The following is a 21,188-nucleotide window of genomic DNA, read 5'->3' on the forward strand; positions in this document are numbered from 1 at the left end:
CAATGCCCCAAAGCCCCCTTTCGGGGGGCCCCCCTTCCACCCCAAATGTCCGTGCCCTCCGCGAGTCCCCGAAGGGAAACGGGGGGGGGTTCGAAATGCACAGGGGAGCCGGGGAAGGGGGGGTCCACTCTGAAGACTGCCGACCGCGGGGGGGTTTTGTCCCACAGGGTTTTACCCTCCGCGTGAGGATCGGCGCGGCGAGGGGGTAGGTTCGAATTCGCCGCGCAACATTTCACCCCCACAGGACCCCGCCCACCCCCCCTCATGGTCCCACCTAGTACCCCAATGAGCCTTCGCACCCCCTCCTTGCGCAGTGTCCCCCACTATGTGTCGCCGTTATCGGGGCACGCTATCCTGTGTAGTCAGGGCAAGTGGGGGCGGGGGGCAGTCCCTCTGGTCCGATACTGGTGTGGTTCTGTCTCTAGTCTCGGAGGGGGGCTTGAAGCTAAGAATATTTTATTTTTGATGGTCGCAATGACGCGTGGAAGGGAGGGGCTGGCCGAGGCGCTGCTCCAGCGCGGCGCGGATGTCTCGTTGCAGACTAGCCACGGCACCACTGCGCTGATGCTTGCCGCCGGGAATGGCCGCGAGAAGCTGGTCGAGTTGGCGTTGCGGCGCGGCGCGGCGATCGACCTTCAGTCCAACACCGGCGACACCGCGCTGATTCTCGCCGCTTTCTACGGCCGCCCCGCCGCCCTCCTCCGCTTGCTGCGGGCGGGCGCAGACGTGACGCTGTGCACTACGAGTGGCAAGACCGCGCTGCAGTGGGCCAAGGAGAAGGGCCGCGCCGAGTGCGTGCGCGCCCTCGAGGAGCATGCGGCGGCTGAGAAGGCGGCGGAGAAGGCGGCGGAGGAGGCGGCGTGGGCCGCGGGAGCGGCGGAGAGGGCGGCGCAGAGGGCGGCGGAGGAGAAGGAGGCGGCGCGGCACGCCGAGGAGCTGCTGGCGGAGGTCGAGGCGGAGAAGCGCGCCAAGGGCAAGAAGGGCAAGAAGAAGAAGAAGAAGGGCGGCGGGGCGGGCGGGGCTGCGGGGCCGTCGCAGGAGCCCGAGGAGGGTGCCGAGGCGCCGTCGGAGGCAGACGCAGCCGAGGCGGCGAAGAAGGCCGAGGAGGCGAGGCTTCTCCAGCTTCTCGAGACGCTCACCGAGGAGAGGATGCGGCTCGGCATGATCACGCCGGAGAGCCAGGCGGCGGCGTCGGCAGAGGTGGCCGAGGCGGCGCGCTTGGGCGCTGCGGCGGACGAGGCGGACGAGGAGGTGGAGGCGGACGAGGAGGATGAGGAGGCGGCATTGGCGGCGCTGGCGGATGCCGAGGTTGCGCGGGCGGAGGCCAGAGCAGCGTTGGAGAAGGCCAAGGCGGCGCAGGCGGCGGCCAGGGCGGCGAAGGCGGCGGCTTGGGCGGCGCTGGAGGAGGCCAGGGCGGCGCTAGTCGAGGCCGATCTGGCAGTTGAAGGGGGCGAGACGGCGCTCGAAGGGAGCGACGCGGCGCTCGAGGAGGCGGCGGCCGCTGCAGACGCGGCGCGCACTGCTGCGGCCGCTGCGAGGACGAGGGCGGCAACTGCCAGGACGGCGGCAGATGCAGCCCCGCAGCACTCATAGAGAGTGTGAACTGTCTCTGAGAGGACGTACGCGAGAGAGGGGGGGGGTGGCGGGTGGGGGGCGGGGGGCGGAGATGTGCAAAGGAAACATCGGCGGTTTTGAAACATGAACAAATGATTTCCGGCGGGGCGGAAAGAATTCTGACGAAATCCAATTCTTTATCGCACAGGTAGACCCCCTCGCCCTGTGGGACTTCTTTTTTTTGCACGTGTAACCTGTGTTAGTGCCACTGCGCGCCACCGCGCTCCGCGCCAGAAAGAAAGAAAACAGCACGCCAAGGGAGAGGGATGGGAGGACGGCACGGGGGCGCAACACACCGCCAGGGATTTTAAGGAGAGGAGTCAGCTAGTGTGGTGCTAGCTGTCGCCCACCCTTGGGCGTCTGCCTCTTAGGACGGCTTTATCTCTCTTCGCAGACGCAGTCCCTCGCGCTCGCCGAGTCCGGTGGCAGCTGTGAAGAGTGAAGGTGGCTGACGCGCCGGTGGAGGACCAGCTGGCCGCACAAAAACGAAAACATGCACCCCAAAACTCTGAACTCTACGGCTTTAGCTAGGACGCCGGCATCCAAAACCCGTCGCCCAGCGTGCACCGAGACGACTTCTCGGCGATCGGCCGCTCCGCCGGGAGGCGGACGACGGCCGGCGGCGGTCCCGGCGGCGAATCGGCAGGCGCGAGGGCGCAGGCCGTCCAGTTGCACCCGTCGGGGCAGGGCAGGTCGCGGTCGCCCGCGAGCTTTCCGCGCCAGCGCGGCGCGAGGCAGCGCAGCGACGAGGCGGCGTCGGAGGCGTTGCACGGCACCGACAGACGCGCCGACTGAACGTAGACGTCGGTGTACTCCTTGTCGGCGATCCGCCGCGTCCCGAGGTCGTGCGCCTCGGATGTCCACGTGTAGTGCGAGAAGTGGCCGTTGAAGAGGCAGTGGTTGTTCGCCTGCGGCGTGCCACCGATCAAAAAGGCGCCGGCGCACGCCTTGTGCGCGTTGAGATACGCCGGCGCGTGGCCGTTTATGCGCGCTTTGATCAACGTGATCTTGAGCGGGTTCGCGTGGATCGGGGCTTTCGGCTTGTACCCACGCAGCGACTCCTTTGGGCAGAGCGGAAATTGCTGCTGGATCGGTGTGCGGGCGACCACCGGCGGAATCGTAAAATCGGCGGCGAGGCGACCGTGCATGAAGCCGCACATCGCATCGTGCGAGCGTCGTTTCTCCGAGGCCGCCAGCTGCGCCAGCGCATCGCACGGGTACGAAATGAGCTCGTCGACGTCGCTGAAGATGAGCCACGCGTCGCTCGGCAGCGCGGCCAGCAGGTAGTTGAGCCGCGAAAGCTTGAACGACTCGAGCGCCGACGAGTTGGTCGAACTCTGAATCGACACGTCGGCGACGCCGTGGTCGGCGCACACCGAAATCGCCCTCGCAACCACGCGCGCCGGCGCAAAATCCTCGTGCAGCACGAGGTGCGCGTTCGTCGACAGCACCACGCCCTGAAACGCGTAGTGGCGGAGAAAATGGCCCAGCATCGTGGCGGCGCGCACCGTCGCGAGCGAGAAGAGGTGTAGACGAGTGGAAATCGGCCGGAGCGCGCAGGAACTGTCGCTCGACGACATTTTCCAACGCGCGGGATGAGGACGAGAAAGTTTTTTTTGCTGGGACCCCGGTTGCGTCCTCCCATCCCTCCTTGCTTGTTTTAGGTATATTGTTGGCAAATCAAGACACAGAGCTCACAGGATCGCCGTCGCCTAGACTCCCCTGCGTCACTACGTGCCTCCCCGTCTTTGTAGCCTGGCGTTTGTGCCCCGTTCGTGCCGCGTCCCGTGCCCCCGAGTTCATTTTATAAACTCACACAGGATCACAGCGGGAGGAAAGTTAGGCTGAATATACTTTTCCTCTCGCACCCCGTCTCTTTTCCTTTCCTTTTTTCTCTACAGCACCCTCTCTTGTCCTCTCTCTTTTCCCGGGGAAACCATCAAATTTTCCGGGCTCTGAGCCGAGACCCGAGTCTGAGGCTCGTTTGGGGCCGGCCCAAAATCAGCCAAATCGGCGAAATACCGGGTATTTTGCGGGTATACCTGGAAACCCCCGGTATACCTGAAAAATACCCTGGTCCCTGCGACCGCCTGGGTATCGTGCCGATTTCCTCAATTTTGCCTCACGGTCTCAGACCTACATTCTATATTCCAGAATGGCATTCTTCGAAATAGAATGGGCGCCGTAGCGGCCCGTAGCGGCGCCCCCTGCGTGCCCACGGCCACCCCGGGGCCATGGGACATGCCCCCGGCCATCGGGGATGCTTGGTTCATCCATTACCCCATTTACACGGGCTGTGTTGCGGCGCGCCTCGAGACGCGCAGCGCAGCGCAGCGCGCAGACCACAAAACAGGTCAGAAGACGGCCGTGGCGACACCCGCTCTCTGAGCGACAGCCCCGCAAAGGGCACTCGCTCGCAGGCGAGGACTACGGGCAGCACAGGCAGCAGCAGAGCTGGCGGTCCGTCTCCCCGCCCGCTGTAGCAAGTCGGCCCCAGCGTCACGGCCGGGACGGGCCAGGAGCCGCCCGGCTCGACGAGATCGACGAAGAGGACGAAGACGAGGACGAAGACGAGGAGAGGACTACTCGAACTTGGACGAGGACTCAGGCGAGGCGCAGGACTCGGAGACCGGGCAGGGAAGCGAGGACCATGACTAGGTGACACGAGGAGTAGATGTAGATGTGACACAGGAAGACCGCATTCGCGCTGTCTGCTCACTTCTGCCGCCCGACCCTTTCGCCCGCCCACCACTTGCGAGCACAAATCTCACACTTCCACTGCCCTCGCCACAGGCGGCGACGGACGGACATCCAAGGCTCGAACGGCGGCAGCGGCTCAACAGCCGCCGGCGGCCGTCGTGCGTTTGCTTTCGCCATACGCGGCCCCCGGCGTCTGCTCTGGTTTGCCGGGGCGGGGGGGAGGACTCTCATTTGCGGACTGTTGGGCTTCTCTGTGTTGAACTGGCGCTTGTCGCGAACCCCACCAGTCTGGCCGAGCGGCACGCTGCCGCTGGGGGCGTGAGGAGGCCGTGGGGGACGGCGGCGGACCCCATTCTTCGATATAGAATGGGCCCTCACCGCGGCCCGTCTGCTGCTGAAAATGTGGCGTGTTGGGGGCTCTCCTGTGTGACTCCTCTGGCTCGCCGCGTTAAAGTGGCGCCTGTGTGTGACCAGCCTCAACCCCGGCAAGCGCCCCCCGGCCGCTGGGGCTGCGAGGCGGCCGGGTGAGCGCGCGCGAGACGCCATTCTACATTATAGGATGCCATTCTATAATATAGAACGGCCAGGTAGGGCTGAGACCGCTCAGATTTTGCCCCAGACCAGCTCTCAGACTCAGGGAAACTCGCGAGTTTCCAGAATGGAGCACCAAACACCCTCTGTTTTCCCTGGAAATTTCCGGAAACGCAAAGTGCTGGGGACCCTCTGTGTTCCTTTTTGTTTGCCGGAAAAAGTATATGCAGGCCAAGAGGAAAGCGGCGAGTCGCAATTCCTGGGGTCCTTGTGCGTTTACGTGAACGCCAGCATGCTGTGCACCGCAGCTAATGTATGAAAACCGGACTCGACGGGACTGTGCGCTGGTCTGTGAGAGGTTGAGGTTCGAGAGCCCTGGAGGCCCATTCACAGTGCCACGCGCGCGGCGCTCGGGACACGTGATGGCCATCTCGCGCTCGTCGCACAGCAGCCTTACTTGCCTCTCCCTCCTGCGGCGTCGTCGCCGACGAAAGCACACGCGGGCACGGCTACACGACTCCATCGCCAGCCTAGCTGTAGCCAACCCGCTGGCCGCCCCGCCGCCGCCGTGCCCACCGGGAGTCAGAGTGAGGACTATTCCTGGCCGCGGGCGCGCTCTGTTTGCGAGCAGGACAATCGCAGCCGGCGAAATCATCGTCGAAGAGACGCCGCTGCTTGCCGTACCTATGCCAGACAGCGTGAAGTCGTTCACGTGCGAGCGTTGCCTTGCAAACCTCGGGTCGGCAAGCACGCACCGCAAGCTCGCCACGGGTCGGATGGGCATGGAGGAGGCGGCACTCCGGGCGCGCTGCCCGCCGTGCGCTTGCGGTGTGCTCTTCTGCAGCGAGCGGTGCCGTCGCGCTAGCATGGAGAGGGGCCACAGCCTGCTCTGTCCGGGACTGCAGCACTCGCCCGCGGCGGCTGCTTGGCGCCGCTTCCGAGCGCACGCGCGAGAGGCCGAGCTGCCCGAGCTCGAGCTCGCCGCTGTGAACAGCGTCTCTTCACAGCACCACCTGTGAACAGGCCGAGCTGCCCGAGCTCGAGCTCGCCGCTGTGAACAGCGTCTCTTCACAGCACCACCTGTGAACAGGCCGAGCTGCCCGAGCTCGAGCTCGCCGCCGCCTTGCTCGCTGCCATGCTGACGCGGCTGGCCAGAGCCCGGCCAGGAGGCGGCGGCGGTGCCGAGGCGGCGGCGGCGGCGGTGGCGCTGGGCTTTGTGCAGGAGCCGGTGAGTGTCGTGCTGCGCCGCGACGCTGCGGGACCCGAGGCGGCGGCAGCGACGCTGCGCCAGGCCTGCACCGCTCGCCACGCCTTTCGAGACCTCTCCGAGATCCGCCCGGCCCACTCAGCTCGGAACACGAAGTAAGACGGCCGTAAGCGGTCCCTAAAGAGGACGACCGGAACCGCACGGTGCGTGTAGGTCCAGACAGCCTGCCGGCTGCTGCGCGGCGCGATGCTCCTCTCATGCGAGCGAGCGGCCGTCCCCGCGAGGCGTGCCGAGCTCTGGCCGAGATTTCTCCGAGATTTCTCCGAGATTTCTCCGAGATTTCTCCGAGATTTCGGCCGTGGTGCACACGTGCTGGAATCTGGAGGGGTCTCATTAGGCTGGTTCGCCGCTTTGCACGCATGGCCGGCCGCAACTCGTTTGGCAGCCTCGTCGGCCTCGCATTCCTGAACCAGGCGGCAGCTGGTCAGCGGTTCTGACACGGAACTCCATACTGGATGAGGGCAACACGCATTGGACCAGGTGGCGGTGGTGGTGCCCAGCCCAGCAGGCGGCGCTCCTTCACTCGACGCGACAGGCCTCCGCCTGTCCTTGCTGGGACCTCGACACACACACGGCACGCGCGTTCATGAGGAGCTCGCCTCCTTCTCCACAGGCCTCTCCTGGCTCGTCTGCATGATGAACCATTCGTGCGCGCCAAACGCGTCCGTCGCCTTCGGCGGCGCGCCAAACGCGCCCGCGACGGCGCGCATCGTCGCCTTGCGCGAGGTTGCGGCTGGCGAGGAGATTGTCCACTCATACGTGGATTGCCGGCTGTCGAAGCGGGTGCGCGCAGAGGGGCTCGCCATCTATGGCATCCGGTGCCAGTGCGCGAGGTGTGGGCGCGCGTAGGCGCGTCTAGGCCTCAGGTACGTGACGTAGTTACTCGCGTACTTGTTATCAACTCATTACGGCGCCACGCTACACAAAAGGAAAAGGTAACGGTGTTTTGCGCGGGCGCGCCACCGCCTCAGCGGCCCTCAGCTCACGGGGACATGACTGTAATTCAGTAAAGCACCACGTCCAACGCGCTGCGCCATATTTTGGGCGGCCCTTCCTGCCACTTCAGGCAGCAGGCGCCCATCTCACAGTACTCTCCAAACACCACCTGCGCCTGGCCGGGCCCGCGCCGCTTCACCATCCAGTCCATCCGGATCATCGGGACCGGCGCGCCATGCTTGAAGAGCTCCGCGATCAGCGGCTGCGACGCGGCGGTGGCCTGCCTGTGTGCGGACGCCATCGCGAGCTCGTCCCCGCCAAAGGACGCAAGCGCCGCCTGTGCGGTGGCCTTTATGAAGGTCTGCGGCGCGTCCGCGTTTTCGGCGTTCTCCCACGCCGTGTACTCAAAGTGCTCCGGCCGCAGCGGCGGCGACGCGCCCGGCGCCCAGTCCCGCGGCGGCAGGAAGAAGAGGCGCAGCTCCCAGTCGAAGTCGACCCACTCCTGCGACACGGACGCAGCTACGCGTGAGCTGCGGGCTGCAAAGCGCGAGTCCGTTGCGCGAGAGAGCGGGAGAGGGGCGATAAAGCGACGCGGGGAAAGCGACGCGGGAAAGCGACGCTAGTCCGCGCCTGCTGCTGCTGCTGCTGCTGCTGCTGCTGCTGCTGCTGCTGCTGCTGCTGCTGCTGCTGCTGCTGCTGCTGCTGCTGCTGCTGCTGCCTCCGGTCCACACACGGGTGCTCCCGTGCTAGGACAACAAGGCCCCACGGCCCCGTGCTAGGACAACACGGCCCCACGGTACACGGCGTCTCCGCACTAGATGTGGTCCGCGCCTGCACGAGGCAAAACTCGGAGCGGCAGCCCGGCAGCTCGAGCATCGCTCGGAGGCACTCCGCCAGGCTCGCCTCGCCTCTCCAGAACCACACGAACTTTGCCTCCCACGACCAGCCAATCTTGACCACGCCTCTGGTCAGGCGGCCGCTGTTTGCGTCCGCCAGAGACGCGCTCGCCCAAGTGCTGCGGTTGGCCAGCCTGAGCTCCTCCAGCCGCTGCAGGGCGGTGCGAGCGGCCGCCGCCGGGTTGCGTAGCACCGCCTGCCTGCTCAGCAGCGCGCACGCCGGCAGGCGCGAGGCCTCGCACTGCGGCGCGAGAGTCGCCATCCAGCGCTTGCTGGTGATCCACTCCCACAGGTCGGCGGGGTGAGGGAAGGCCGAAGCGACCCGCCCGGTGGCCTCCAGCGCTCGCTGGCTCGCAAACATGTCGCGCCGCTCCACGTACCCGACGTACTCGTCGCTGCTCCAGTCCGTCGGAAAGTCCGCCGGCCACAGCATCCAGAAGGAGGCGGCCCTGAGCCCGCGCATGAGCCCCGCGATCTGTCCCGCCTCGTCTCGTATCGCCCGCATCTCGGCGTCGCTGCCGATAAAGAGGGAGAGTACCTCGGCCGCCCTCCCGAGCAGCGGGTGCTTCAGCACCCCCACCGCCACAAACGCGTCCAAGTACCAATCGCTCGGCGGGCAGCCGAGCGCTCCCCAGCCGCCATCGCCTTCGGCTGCCGGGTCGGCACCCTCGCCCATGCGGTGAGCGCCGCCCCAGCGGACAAGCAGAATGCTCAATCGGGACTGCGACACGGTGCAGGCGTCTCGCAGGTCGTCCGGCCGGACGCGCAGCTCTGGGCTGGGCATCACCGCACCGTGCCGGTCGACGCAAACGTCGTCGATAAACACGCGAGGCCAGGTCTGCTGGTCCTCTTCCCTGTACCGCCGCCGAGCATCGTCGAGGGACTCAGCGTCCAGCGTGCCGGCCACCCATCCGTGAGACAGGCGGAGCTGGGAGGACATGCCGGCAGACTGCCGCACGACAAACGGTGTCGACATGTCGCTCAGATCGCCATCGATGAAGCACTGGACCGCGACGCCTCGCTCAGGGCGTGCGCCGTTGCGCCGCACATGCTGCCTTCTCGTGGCGAGCAGCTTGGGCTTCTTCTTGCGCATGGAGCCTGTCCAGGAGCCAGTGGCACGAGCCACTGCTCACAGAGAAGGGCGGGCAGCACGCCCGCCACCTGAGACAGCCAGTGGAGCACGAGCCCAACGAGCCCAACGAGCCCAAAAGAATTTTACCATGGCTCCGAAAAGAAATTCGCAGTCCACAATGCAAAACAAAATCACCTTTCTCGCACAGAAAAGAAATCGCGCCAGCCGGGCATACCGTCTTCATGCCTGCCCCGCCCAACTTGCAGCGTACGTCTTTGGACACCCACCGGCGGCCGGCGGGCGCTTTCGAGGCGAGCGGCAGCAATTTCAGTGTACGTACTTTGAGCTTACTGGGAGAAAAGGGAGGGGGGCTGTGTTCTCTAGGCCCCTAAGGGCCCTACGCGCGGCGTGAGAGCTCGGAAGCGAGCGAGCTTTGCACGGCGCTCGAGGATGGCGCGGTTCACCCCCTTCATTCACCGAAGCGATGGCGATGCGTCTCTCTCTCTCAGTGTATGTAAAGCTCTTACGTACATTCCCGGAGGAGGACTGCTGATTTTTCTGTCCACCTTTTGCGGTGGGCTGCAACATATCTCCTCGGCTCCACCCGGCGCGCAGCGCCGAGGAAAATTTTGGGGCTTCTCGGCGGCCGGTGTGGACGCCGTTGTTTCGCAGCTCGGTGGGGGGGGGGTGGGGGGGGGGGGGGCGCCCCTGCGTTTCGCTGCGGTCGAAAATCATTTTGTCGGCGGACGAGCAGGAAGACGAGGGTTGTTGCACGAGTATATGGGCCACGATGTCTCAAATATGAGAGGGGTTTTGACTCCTACCGGCTCCTGACGCTATCCCTGGCAGCTCTAATGACCAGGATCAGTAGTGCTATGATAGAGGGTGCCCATACTAGCGCAGGAGCTGCCACACTCGCCCGGACCGTCCCCTTCTGGGTCCGGTTCCGCAGCCCGCGAGAGCCGATAGCGGGGCCGTGCCGCGGGTGCCTACTGCCGAGTGCCACAAACACTGCGCCGTCCCGCCATCACCTACAGGCTGTCTTGTGTGATGGTTGGGATGTCCAAACGCCACCATCTTGGCTCTTGCGACCTCAAACCCGCGAGCTGTATGGGTGGTCCTGACGTCGACAGACGCCCGAGGACCACGGTGAAGCTGAGCCGGAACGCGTCGACAAGTCTCGTCTGAGCCCGTTGCGGTCGCCGGCTGAGTCGCTGTGCACGGGCCGGTACCTCAGGCGTCACCTCCGCAGCCTCAGGTCTCAAAATCCACCACCTCCGCCAGGACGCCGTCGGTGGCACGCTCGGCGGCGAGTTTGTGGCAGCTCCACAGCGAGCGCGGCATCGAGCCTACTCACTCCAGCTGGTTCGGCACACTCGGTGGGGTCCACCGAGTGTGCCGAACGCGCGAGCGGTGCGTCCCGGCAGCGCGCGCAGGCTGCGGAGCTGCCACAAACTCGACACACGCTTTTTTGGGACATTTTCGACGCTTTTGGCCCATATACTCGTGCAACAACCCACGAGTATCTGCCACCCAAGATAGGATTCTGTATGCGGAGGCTCGAGAGGGATTCGTGTCCGTCGCTTCTGATTCTCACTCTCCTTTTCCGGTTCTCCTACTCGCGGTCGCGTGCCACCGGCTCGCCCTCAATCCTCAATGCTTTGATTCTCGCGTCGTCGCCAGCCACTTGCCGAAGCGGATCGTCCACCGCATCGTCGGGTGCAGACCGAGGGCCGTCCGCTGCATCGGCACGCTCTTCCCCCACCCCGCCGCGGCCTGCGTTGCCAGGAAGGAACTCGCGCAGCTGTGCAGGCGCACGCGCCGAACGGCTCGTTGTGCGAGTATATGGGACACGATGTCTCAAATATGAGGGGTTTTGACTCCTACCGGCTCCTGACGCTATCCCTGGCAGCTCTAATGACCAGGATCAGTAGTGCTATGATAGAGGCTGCCCATACTAGCGCAGGAGCTGCCACACTCGCCCGGACCGTCCCCCTCTGGGGCCGGTTCCGCAGCCCGCGAGAGCCGACAGCGGGGCCGTGCCGCGGGTGCCTACTGCCGAGTGCCACAAACACTGCGCCGTCCCGCCACCACCTACAGGCTGTCTTGTGTGATGGTTGGGATGTCCAAACGCCACCATCTTGGCTCTTGCGACCTCAAACCCGCGAGCTGTATGGGTGGTCCTGACGTCGACAGACGCCCGAGGACCACGGTGAAGCTGAGCCGGAACGCGTCGACAAGTCTCGTCTGAGCCCGTGGCGGTCGCCGGCTGAGTCGCCGTGCACGGCCCGGTACCTCAGGCGTCACCTCCGCAGCCTCAGGTCTCAAACTCCACCACCTCCGCCAGGACGCCGTCGGTGGCACGCTCGGCGGCGAGTTTGTGGCAGCTCCACAGCGAGCGCGGCATCGAGCCTAATCGGTCTGGTCGGTCGGCCGCACTCACTGGGTGCCAGGGAGTGCGGCCGACACTCGAGCGGTGCTTCCTGGCAGCGCGCGCCGGCTGTGGGGCTGCCACAAACTCGAGACACGCTTTTTTGGGACATTTTCGACGCTTTTGTCCCATATACTCACACAACATGCCGAACCCGAAGCAGGAAGCTGCACCGACAGCGCCGGCCCGTGGAGATAAACTAACTTTATGGAGATACGGCTCTAGTTGACGACAGCGCTAAGAAGCGGGGATGATCTGGAGCCTCCATGCACATGCTCACCGACGCTCTGAAGGAGCGGTTGCTTCACTGTTGCACTGCCTGGCTCTGCAGCCGCGGCTGCGGCGGCACGCGCTTCTGCTGCTGTTGCTGCGCGACCCTCGCCCGCGCCATCGCCTTCTCCACCTGCCGCACCGCCGCCGCGTGCGGGTCCTCCTTGCGGCTCTTGCGCGGCGGCCCGTCCGCCTGCGTCACGAAGGCACCGGCGTGATGACAAGGGAAACACCGCTCTGACAGCGCTCAGCAGTCTGGGCTACGGGTACAGTACAGCAGAGTCCAGGCGGGATGCAGCCCGAACATCTCGGAGCACTTGTCGAGTCCGACCATCGCACCCGTCTCCCGCATCTAGTCTCGCCTTTGGACCGGGCGAGGACAGCTCCGGCGCGGTCGGCGGCGGTGCGGACACGAATCGCGGCGGCGCCTCGCCGCGCGCCGCCGCCTCTGCGATCAGGTGCGAGCGCTGCACCTGCCGAAGCAGCTGCTTGCGCTCGTACGCCCACGCGTGCGCCGTCGCCCTGTGCTGCGCCTCTGCGCCGCGCAGCCGCGACAGCTCCTGCCGCGCCGCGCGGAGCTCCGCGTCGACGGCGCGAGTCCGCTCGCTGCTCGCCTGCTCGGATTCGGGTACTGGGTTGGGTAGGGTGCCCTGCTACCTAGGGTCGGCGCGAGTCCGCTCGCTGCTCGCCTGCTCGGCGCCGCGCATCTGGTTGGCGGCGGTGGTGGTGGCGGCCAGCTGCGCCGACAGCTCCGCGTTGCGCAGCGCGAGGCGCTCGACCTCGCGTTCATTAGTCGTTCATTAGTCGTTCATTAGTCGTTCATTAGTAGTTAATTAGTAGTTAATTAGTAGTTCATTAGGGAGGCGCTCCACCTCGGACCGCAGCTCGACGACGAGCCCTTCGGAGCGCTGGGCGAGCTCGGTCGCCTCGTGGCGGTAGCGGCGGCTCAGCTCCTCTTGCTCTCCGAGCAGCGCCTCCGCCTCCGCCGCAGAGCGCTCGTGCTGCTCCCGCGCGTCTCGGAGCTGCGCCCGCAGTGCTCGGATCGCAGCGTCCGTCTCCTCGCCCGTCAGCCTCGCCTCCTCGACGTGCTGGTGCTTGCGCGCCGCCAGCTCGGCCACCGCGGACGCCGCCTCTCGCTCCGCCTCCTCGCGCGCCTTGCGAGGAACCAGAAGTCACTCAGCCGGGGAGATTAGTCATCGACACGCCCGTCGCTCCGCCCCCCCCGCGCGCCGCCAGCGTGCGCTGCCGCTCGCCACGCAGCTGCGCGGCCTCCTCCTCGGCATGCCGCAGCTGCCGGCGCATCGCGTCGAGCTTCGCCTTAGACACGAACAACGAACTCACTCGCCGCACAGGCAAGGAAAACGAAATCGAGACGCGCGTCGCGTCGGGCTTCACGCCTCGCCGCTGCTCCGCTCGAGCGCGTGCGCGTCGGCCTGCTGCTTGAGCTCGGACGCCGCTGCCGCTCGCGCAGCCTCGGCCGCGTCGCGCGCCTTGCAATCAGCAGCACTCATCACTCAGACCCCAAAGCCCGTTGAACAACCCATTCCCTCGGCCTCGCCCCGCGCCTAGTCCATGCTGGCTGCGGATCAGGAGTAGGAGTCTCGCGCCCATCGCTCTCCTCGGCCGCGCCCCGCGCCCGCTCCGCCGCGCCCAGCCGCGCCGCCAGCTCCTCCACCGCCGCCTCGACCGCCCCGCCGCCCCACCCGCCCTCGCCGCCCCCTCCGCCGCCCGCCGGACCGGCGACGACCAGCGCCGCCGCCGCCTACAGGAAATCTCCCAGAAGCTTCCGAGAGGCTCGCTCCCGCCCCGCCTGCCGACAATCAGAGAGAGGAGGAGGCCGCCTCCCTCTCCACGCCATGGGCAGCCCCGTCGCTCGCCCCGCCGGCGCCGCCCTGCAGCGACCGCATGTACTTCCCTCCGAAGCGGCCTAGCGGCAGTCGCTGGGCTCGCTCCTCGAAGGCCCCAGCATGGCCCGCATGTACCTCCCTCATGGGCAAGGCCTCCTCCGTCGCGTCATCTCGGGTAACCTCGGGTAATCCCGGATACTCTCGGGTAATCTCGGGTAATCCCGGCTGCTCTCGGGTACTCTTGGGTACTCTCGGGTCCTCTCGAGGCAGGCCTCCGTCGCGGCTCTGCGCACGCTCGAGCCGCTGCTGCAGCTCGGCGCACCGCAGCTCGGCACTCTCCAGCTCATCGCGCAGCGAGGCGCTGCGCGCACCCGCCTCCCTCCGCAGCGACGCGCTCAGCTGCGCCACCCGCACCCGCTCCTACGCGGTAAGGGAGGAGGTGTGAAGTGAATGTCTCCACACACACACACACACACACACACACACACACACACGCACGCACGCACACACACGCACACACACGCACACACACACACGCACGCACACGCACACGCACACACACACACGCACACACACACACACGCACACACACACACACACGCACACACACACACACACACACACACACACACACACACACACACGCACACACACACACACACACACACACACACACACACACACACACACACACACACACACGGCGGTGAGGCAAGGGGGTGCGGGGAGGAGGGGAGGGGGGAAGGGCAATTCGCTCCTCCTCCGCCGCTGCCCGCTGCGCCGACTGCAGCGTCTCCGCCCTTGCCTCCGCACGCGCCGCTCGCGCCTCGAGCGCCTCGCGCCCGCCCTGCGCCGCCGCCAGCTCGCTCTCGCACTTGGAGAGCGCCGCCGCCGCGCTGGCCGCCTGTCCCTCGGCGTGCAGCGCCCGCGCCTGTTCACAGCTAGAGGTGTGAAGAGACGCTGTTCACACCTCCCGTCCCTCGGCGTGCAGCGCCCGCGCCTCGAGCGAGCGGATCGCATTGCCGCCAGCGGCTGCGTCGGCGCGCGAGTCGTGCAGCGCATGCAGCGCCGCCTGCTCCCGCTCCTTCGCCGCAGACATCTCGAGCTTGAGTGCGCGCGCCGCCTGCTGCTGGGCGGCGGCGGCGGCCTCTGCCGTCTCTGCCCTGGCGGCCAGCGCCCGACGCTCCGCCTCTTCCTTGCCGCGGACTCGCTCCAGAGCCGCGCGCAGCTCGGCCGCCGTGCGCAGCGCGTCGTCGCGCTCGTTGGCGTGCCGCTCGGCGATGGCCAAGGCGGTCTGCGTGTGCTCCTGCGCCTCGAGCAGCTCCGCGCCGCACCGCTGCAGCTCCTCGCGCGCCGCGTCGCGAGAGGCGGCCGCGCGAGCCGCCGCCGCCTCGACCGCCGCCACGTGCGCCCTCAGCTCGCCCACCTCACCGACGAGGCGCATCTGGTCCTCGACGCCGCCAGCGCGCTCCTGCCGCAGCCGCTCGAGCTCGTCGGCCGACAGCCGCGCCTGCGCCGTCAGCACGTCGTTCTCCTGGTACAGCACATCGACCCGCGATCGGAGCTCTCGCGCCTCGAGCGCGCCGGCGCCGTTGAGGGCCTCCCGCTTGATGGTCTGGGCGTTGAGCGCCTCCCGGCGCACCGCCGCCTCGAGAGTCGCCTCCAGCTCAGACTCGAGCGCAGCGACCCGCGCGGCAGCGTCCTGAGCGTCACCACTCGAGCTCATATGGGTGTACGAGAGCGGTCGTGAGGCTCAACGCGCGAACAAAAAGAATTGAACAACGCACGGCACGGGAAAGGCGCGCACTGGCACGAAGAAGAAGAATTTTGGTCTGAACGTCGCCGACTCGTGCTCGAGAGGAAGGCCTGGAGGAAGGCTGCTGCTGCTGCTGCTGCTGTTACCTCCGGTCCACACGGGTACTCCCGTGCTGGAGGAAGGCTGAGAGGCAAAAAAAGCATTCGATGGTCTTGACGGGCGGTTCAAAGTTCGCGCTCTTCAGTCTCGTGCCACAGGACTGACCTACAATGCCCGCATTGCTTATCGCGATCGCTCCAGCGCTGACGCCCAACAAGGTGAGGCAAATCACCAACAGCAGAAGGGCCGCCGCTCTGAGACACAAGCACGCTGCTGTTGCTGAGCTTGCTCCGAATGCGTCGTCCCCTCGCAGTGCCGGCATAACAGCTGCCGCTCAGAGGCACGAGCACACGATTGCTGAGCTTGCTCCGAATGTGTCGGCGAAGCCTCGCGCCAGCGGCCACGCACACCATGCAGACTTTCCTATGCCGAGCGGCTGGTCACAGAGCGAGGCAAAGCTGATACTCGACACCTACCCCGTCACTCGCTGGTGGGGCAGGCTCCGCTCGCCTCCACCCCAGGGTGTCGATCTACCCCTGCCGCGTCTCTTCAAGCGGTTTGACTGGATGGTACACATGGCAGTCACCTGGTCACGCAGCGCCGACCCGCGCGCGGTGTTGTCCAGAGAGGCATGGTCTGATTCTTGTTTTTGTTTGAGAGGCATGGATGCCAATCTGACAAACTGGGGTGTTTTTGGCCTCAAATTCTTTGCTTTGCACAACACTGCGCCAGTCCCGCGGGGCGGCCGAGTAAATTCTTTTGGTGTACCTGTGTTAGTGCCAGTGCGCGCCAGTCCCGTGCCCAGTGTTGTGCGAGGAAGTTGTTTGTAAAATTCTTTTGCCCATGCTTCCGACGCAACCACCTTGTGCTTCAGCTGGTTCGGACTCGCCGCCGACACGACCCATGCTCTTGTCCCTGGCAATCGTTGTCGCGTCCCTAGCCGAAGCGGCGGCGCACACCAGCCTCGAGTTCTCGGTGCCGCGTGGCGCTTGGTGGCAGGGCAGCGTTCGCGCTACCATCGTGCGGCCAGAGCGAAAGGCGACCGGCATCGCCGTCGTGGCGCACTGCACGCTCTGCTGGGGCGATTGGTACCCACACCTCGAGAGGCTCGCAGACACCCACGACCTGATGATGGTATTCTTGCACAGCGACGTCATCGACTCTCCACGCCACTTCTTCGACTTCTCGAACGGCGCCCCGCACACGTGGTTCTCCGGCTACGGGGAGGACATGACCAAGGTCCTGCACACCGTGCGCGACTCGGCGAACGAGTTCGGGTCGGAGCTTTACGGCACCCTCTTGCCGGCTGCCCCGGCCGTGGCCGTCGGCCATTCCCTCGGCGGCGCGGGCTCGCTCATCGCCACGTCGAGAGACGAGGACTTTGAGGGCGCGTTCGTCATGTCTCCCTGCGTGGTGCACAGCGAGACGCTCGCGTCCATCTCCAAGCCAATCATGGTGCTCTCGGCGACCGAGGACGGCATCTGCCCCCCCGCCCGAACGGCGCGCCCGTATTACGCAGCGCTTTCGCGTGCGCCGGAGCTCTACTACGCCGAGATCGTGGGCGGCACCCACTGCGCCTTTATGGACGTGTCAGGGACCAACTGGGAGGCAGGTGCGCGGCTCGGTGCCGTGACGGTCTGGCCGGAGGCGGGAAGCTTCGCTGAGCCCTCTTCCCGGATCCCTACAGGTGCGCAGCTCGGCGTCGCAGAGGCGGCCGGAGGCGCCTGTCGGCTGGCGGAGCGAGGCGTGGGCCTTCTGCTGGGCGCGCCGCCGCCGGCGGAGACGCTCGAGAATGACGCGCAGCGCGCGACAACAGCACGACTCGCGGGTGCACGCACGCACGCACGCACGCACGCATGCACGACACGCACGACACGCACACGACACGCACACAAGCATTCACGCACTGCTCGCGCGCCGCGGGCAGTCGACGCCTCTTCACACCTAGCCGTGAATAGCGATTCTTCACGCCTTCATCACATGACCAGGCCTCTTCTTCGATGCCCTGCTGGGCACCGCCGCCGAGCGTAGCGGCGCCGGCGCGGGCGGCGGGCTCGGCCCCTGCCCGACCGAGAAGCCCCTGTCCGCGAGTGCGCCGTGCCCGCCAGCCGGCTCCGGACGCGGCGCTCTGCTGGCTGCGCTCGCGGCGGACGAGGCTGCCGGCTTGCTGAGCAACGTGCAGTCCGCGCTCGGAGCCCGCGAGGAGTCACCGGCGCCCGAGGGCGCGCACCTGGCGAGCCAGAACTACCTCGCCCTTCTCCAGGAGTGCCTCTGCGTCTAGCGGAGGCCGGCTGATAGCTCCTCGATGCACCCCATATGAAGGCCATTGTTTGTGACATGAGGAGCGATCGGCGTATGACGATCCCGTCGGGTTGGCGGTTGCATGAACCCCTTTGCGCGAGTGCGGACGATATCAAAAAAATGACGGGAGCAGCACAAAAGAAATCCCGGTTTCGCCCCCCGCCGCCTTAGCCGCCAAACCGTCATGCCCGCCCCGCCCTCCCGCGCCACCGCCGCGCTCCGCACGCCACCGCCTGCTGACAGCGCGCCGGTCGGCCAAGCCCCAAAGAACGTCCTCAAGGCGGCTGCAGACGGCCGCGTGGGACCGGTGCGATCGTGGCTGAATGACGGCGGGAAGGCGAACACGCTCTTCGATGCTGACTGTGAGGCGGGCGGCGGCGGCGGTGAGGCTCCATGCACCCTGCTGATGCGCGCCGCACAGAGCGGGCACGTGCAGATTGTCGAGCTCCTCCTGAAGCGTGGCGCGCACATCAACCTGCAGAGCAGTCTCGGCCTCACAGCGCTGAACTCTGCCGCCTTCCACGGCCGCGAGCGGGTGGTGGACCAGCTGCTGCAGCACGGAGCAGAGATCGGGACGGCGTTGGCATCATCCGCCCTGGGCGGCAAAGAGCGGGTCGTCGACCTGCTGCTGCGGCGTGGCGCGGAGATCGACCTGCAGGACCGCAAGGGCTGCACCGCGCTGATGCTCGCCGCAGCGCACAACCGCCCCGCCGTCGTGCTCCGCCTGCTGCGGGCGGGCGCGGACATGGCGTTGCGCGATGTATTTGGCCAGACCGCGCTGCAGATCGCCAAAAGGAAGGGCCACGCCGAGTGCGTCCAGGCCTTCAGGACGTATCTCGGGGAGGTGGCGGCGAGCCGGAGCAAGGCGCCGTCGGCCGAAGCAGGCGGCGCAGGCGCGGCGGAGGGTGCGAGTGCCGCGGCCTCTACTTCGAGCGGCGAGGGTGGCAAGGAGGCCGAGCCGAGCAGCGGCGGTGCGGTGCCAGAGGAGGTCGTGCTAGCGGCTAAACGAGGCGATGAGGCGGTTGTGCTGGCGTGGCTCGACGGCGGCGGGCGGGTCAACGCGACGTTCGAGTGCGTCTTTTCGGACGGCACTGCGAGCGGCGTGACGCTGCTGATGCTCGCGATGATGAGGGGCCACGAGGGGTTGGCCGAGGCATTGCTCCAGCGCGGCGCGGATATCTCGTTGCAGAACAGCGACGGCACCACTGCGCTGATGCTTGCCACCGCGCATGGCCGCGAGAAGCTGGTCGAGTTGGCGTTGCGGCACGGCGCGGAGATCGACCTGCAGGCCAACACCGGCGCCACCGCACTGATTTGGGCCGCGTTCTACGGCCGCCCCGCCGCCCTCCTCTGCCTGCTGCGGGCGGGCGCAGATGTGACGGTGTGCACTACGAGTGGCTTGACCGCGCTGCAGTGGGCCAAGCAGGAGGGCCACACTGAGTGCGTGCGCGCCCTCGCGGAGCATGCGGCGGCGGAGAAGGCGGCGGAGAAGGCGGCGGCGGAGGCGGCGTGGGCCGCGGGAGCGGCGGAGAGGGCGGCGCAGAGGGCGGCGGAGGAGAAGGAGGCGGCGCGGCACGCCGAGGAGCTGCTGGCGGAGGTCGAGGCGGAGAAGCGCGCCAAGGGCAAGAAGGGCAAGAAGAAGAAGAAGAACGGCGGCGGGGCGGGCGGGGCTGGGCCGTCGCAGGAGCCCGAGGAGGGTGCCGAGGCGCCGTCGGAGGCAGACGCAGCCGAGGCCGCGAAGAAGGCCGAGGAGGCGAGGCTTCTCCTGCTTCTCGAGACGCTCACCGAGGAGAGGATCCGGTTCGGCATCACGCCGGAGACGTCGGTCGAGGGGCTGGCGGAGGCGCTGGGAGAGGCGGCCAAGGCGGCGGACGAGGCGAGCGAGGAGGAGACAGCGGAGGGGCAGGCTGCGGCGGCGCGCGAGGAGGCCGAGGCGGCCGAGGCCGCGCGTTGCAGTGCGGAGGCGGAGGGGTTGGAGGAGGCCGCGGCGGAGGAAGAGGCTGCGTTGGCGGCGGAGGAGGCGGCGATTGAGGCCGCAATCGCCGCCGCCAAGGCGAGGCGCGCGTCGGTGGCGACGGCGAGGGCCAAGGCAGCGGCAGCCAGGATGGCGGCGGAGGCGGCCCAGCGCTCATAGAGAGCTGCTTGGGAGCACACTGCACGCATGGTTCGAACACGGGCGCGTCATCGCGGTTTCGCAGTATCGATTGGAGGCTTCCGCAGCCAATCTCTCAGCGTTGTGTGGATCTCCGGCGCGGTGGAGCCTTTGGTCGGTAAGGGGCCCACGGCGATGAGCAGGGCCAGCTGCTGCCCAAGCCAAAGGTCGAGGGTGGGGGTCGGGACAGTGAGGAACGGGGGAAGCTGTGAGCACACGAGACGGTCGTGAAAGTCTTTCTGCCGCATGTGTTTTTGGCTCGCTTTTTCTGCACATAGTGACGCACCTGCCACCTGTAACTAGTACACCACACACTACTACGCTCTACACGCGCGACGCACCCCCTCCGTCTACCACGTTGAGTCGCCCGGCTCACCTCTCTAGTTGGTGTGGCAGCTATACTGTACTCGAGCCACTGCTCTGGCGGGGCATTCCCTAGCTACACGCCGCGCACGATGCTGAGCTCGTCGTCGAGCGCGTCGCCGATGCACTCGATCACGCTGTCGCTGCAGCGGTCGGCCTCCTCCTGCTCGAGGTCGAGGTGGAGCGGGTAGGCGCGGTTGAAGGATCGCATCACCTGTTCACAGCTCTCTTGTTCCGCAGTCACGGTTGTCTCCATGTCCGGCAGCCAGCCGAGCATCACCAGGCGCGTCAGCCAGCTGAGGAAGCTGTCCTCGATGCAGTCGGGCAAGGGCAGGCCGGCGCCGCCGAGAGCCACCTGCGGGGACGATGAGCCGAAGATGCGCCGAGATGCGCCGAGATGCGCCGAGATGCGCCGAGATGAGCCGACACTGCAAGTTCGCGAGCGCCACCTCGATGTCCCACGACACGTGCGGCGGGTCCTCCTTGGTGAAGGCAACGTCGAGGGTCGAGTCGAAGATGTCCCACCAGGCGAGGCAGCGCGCCTGTTCGCGGCGCTCTGTTTCTGGCCCCGCCGGGCGAGACAGCGCGGGCCGAAGGAGGGGCGTGGGATACTTGTGAGGGGGCGGGGCTACGTGACGGACGCAGCCCCGCCCCCTCACAAGTATCCCACGCCCCTCCTTCGGCCCGCGCTGTCTCGCCCGGCGGGGCCAGAAACAGAGCGCCGCGAACAGGCGCGCTGCCTCGCCTGGTGGGACATCTTCGACTCGACCCTCGACGTTGCCTTCACCAAGGAGGACCCGCCGCACGTGTCGTGGGACATCGAGGTGGCGCTCGCGAACTTGCAGTGTCGGCTCATCTCGGCGCATCTCGGCGCATCTCGGCGCATCTCGGCGCATCTTCGGCTCATCGTCCCCGCAGGTGGCTCTCGGCGGCGCCGGCCTGCCCTTGCCCGA

General features: G+C 66.8%; 5 protein-coding genes across 5 annotated transcripts in view; 3 read left to right on the forward strand and 2 right to left on the reverse strand.

Moving 5' to 3' along the window:
• EMIHUDRAFT_114414 (hypothetical protein) overlaps positions 1 to 1,593 on the forward strand; it is a gene marked incomplete at both ends in the record, with an annotated part of 1,879 nt that extends 286 nt beyond the window's left edge. Inside the window, one exon of the mRNA XM_005780353.1 lies at positions 934 to 1,593. Coding sequence (XP_005780410.1) covers positions 934 to 1,593 — 660 coding nt within the window. The remainder of the gene's footprint in view (positions 1 to 933) is intronic.
• Positions 1,594 to 6,471: 4,878 nt separating this feature from the next.
• EMIHUDRAFT_235309 (hypothetical protein) lies at positions 6,472 to 6,961 on the forward strand (the record flags this gene model as incomplete). The annotated part of the gene is made up of 2 exons (XM_005780354.1): positions 6,472 to 6,535; positions 6,726 to 6,961. The coding sequence occupies 2 exons, from the start codon at positions 6,472 to 6,474 to the stop codon at positions 6,959 to 6,961; spliced, it is 300 nt and encodes a 99-aa protein (XP_005780411.1).
• Positions 6,962 to 11,751: 4,790 nt separating this feature from the next.
• Positions 11,752 to 13,000, reverse strand: EMIHUDRAFT_235311 (hypothetical protein; the record flags this gene model as incomplete). The annotated part of the gene is made up of 4 exons (XM_005780355.1): positions 11,752 to 11,910; positions 12,191 to 12,331; positions 12,590 to 12,871; positions 12,974 to 13,000. 4 exons carry the CDS (start codon positions 12,998 to 13,000, stop codon positions 11,752 to 11,754), a joined length of 609 nt encoding a protein of 202 aa, XP_005780412.1.
• Positions 13,001 to 13,537: 537 nt separating this feature from the next.
• Positions 13,538 to 15,832, reverse strand: EMIHUDRAFT_235312 (Hypothetical protein; the record flags this gene model as incomplete). The annotated part of the gene is made up of 6 exons (XM_005780356.1): positions 13,538 to 13,644; positions 13,858 to 13,943; positions 14,350 to 14,495; positions 14,535 to 15,266; positions 15,372 to 15,396; positions 15,585 to 15,832. 6 exons carry the CDS (start codon positions 15,830 to 15,832, stop codon positions 13,538 to 13,540), a joined length of 1,344 nt encoding a protein of 447 aa, XP_005780413.1.
• Positions 15,833 to 16,293: 461 nt separating this feature from the next.
• On the forward strand, positions 16,294 to 17,856 carry EMIHUDRAFT_443070 (hypothetical protein). The gene is made up of 2 exons (XM_005780357.1): positions 16,294 to 17,247; positions 17,408 to 17,856. The coding sequence occupies exons 1-2, from the start codon at positions 16,323 to 16,325 to the stop codon at positions 17,698 to 17,700; spliced, it is 1,218 nt and encodes a 405-aa protein (XP_005780414.1). The 5' UTR covers positions 16,294 to 16,322; the 3' UTR covers positions 17,701 to 17,856.
• Positions 17,857 to 21,188: the final 3,332 nt, after the last annotated feature.

This window comes from Emiliania huxleyi (assembly GCF_000372725.1).
Source record: "Emiliania huxleyi CCMP1516 chromosome Unknown EMIHUscaffold_217, whole genome shotgun sequence".
In the NCBI taxonomy this organism is placed as follows: domain Eukaryota; phylum Haptophyta; order Isochrysidales; family Noelaerhabdaceae; genus Emiliania; species Emiliania huxleyi.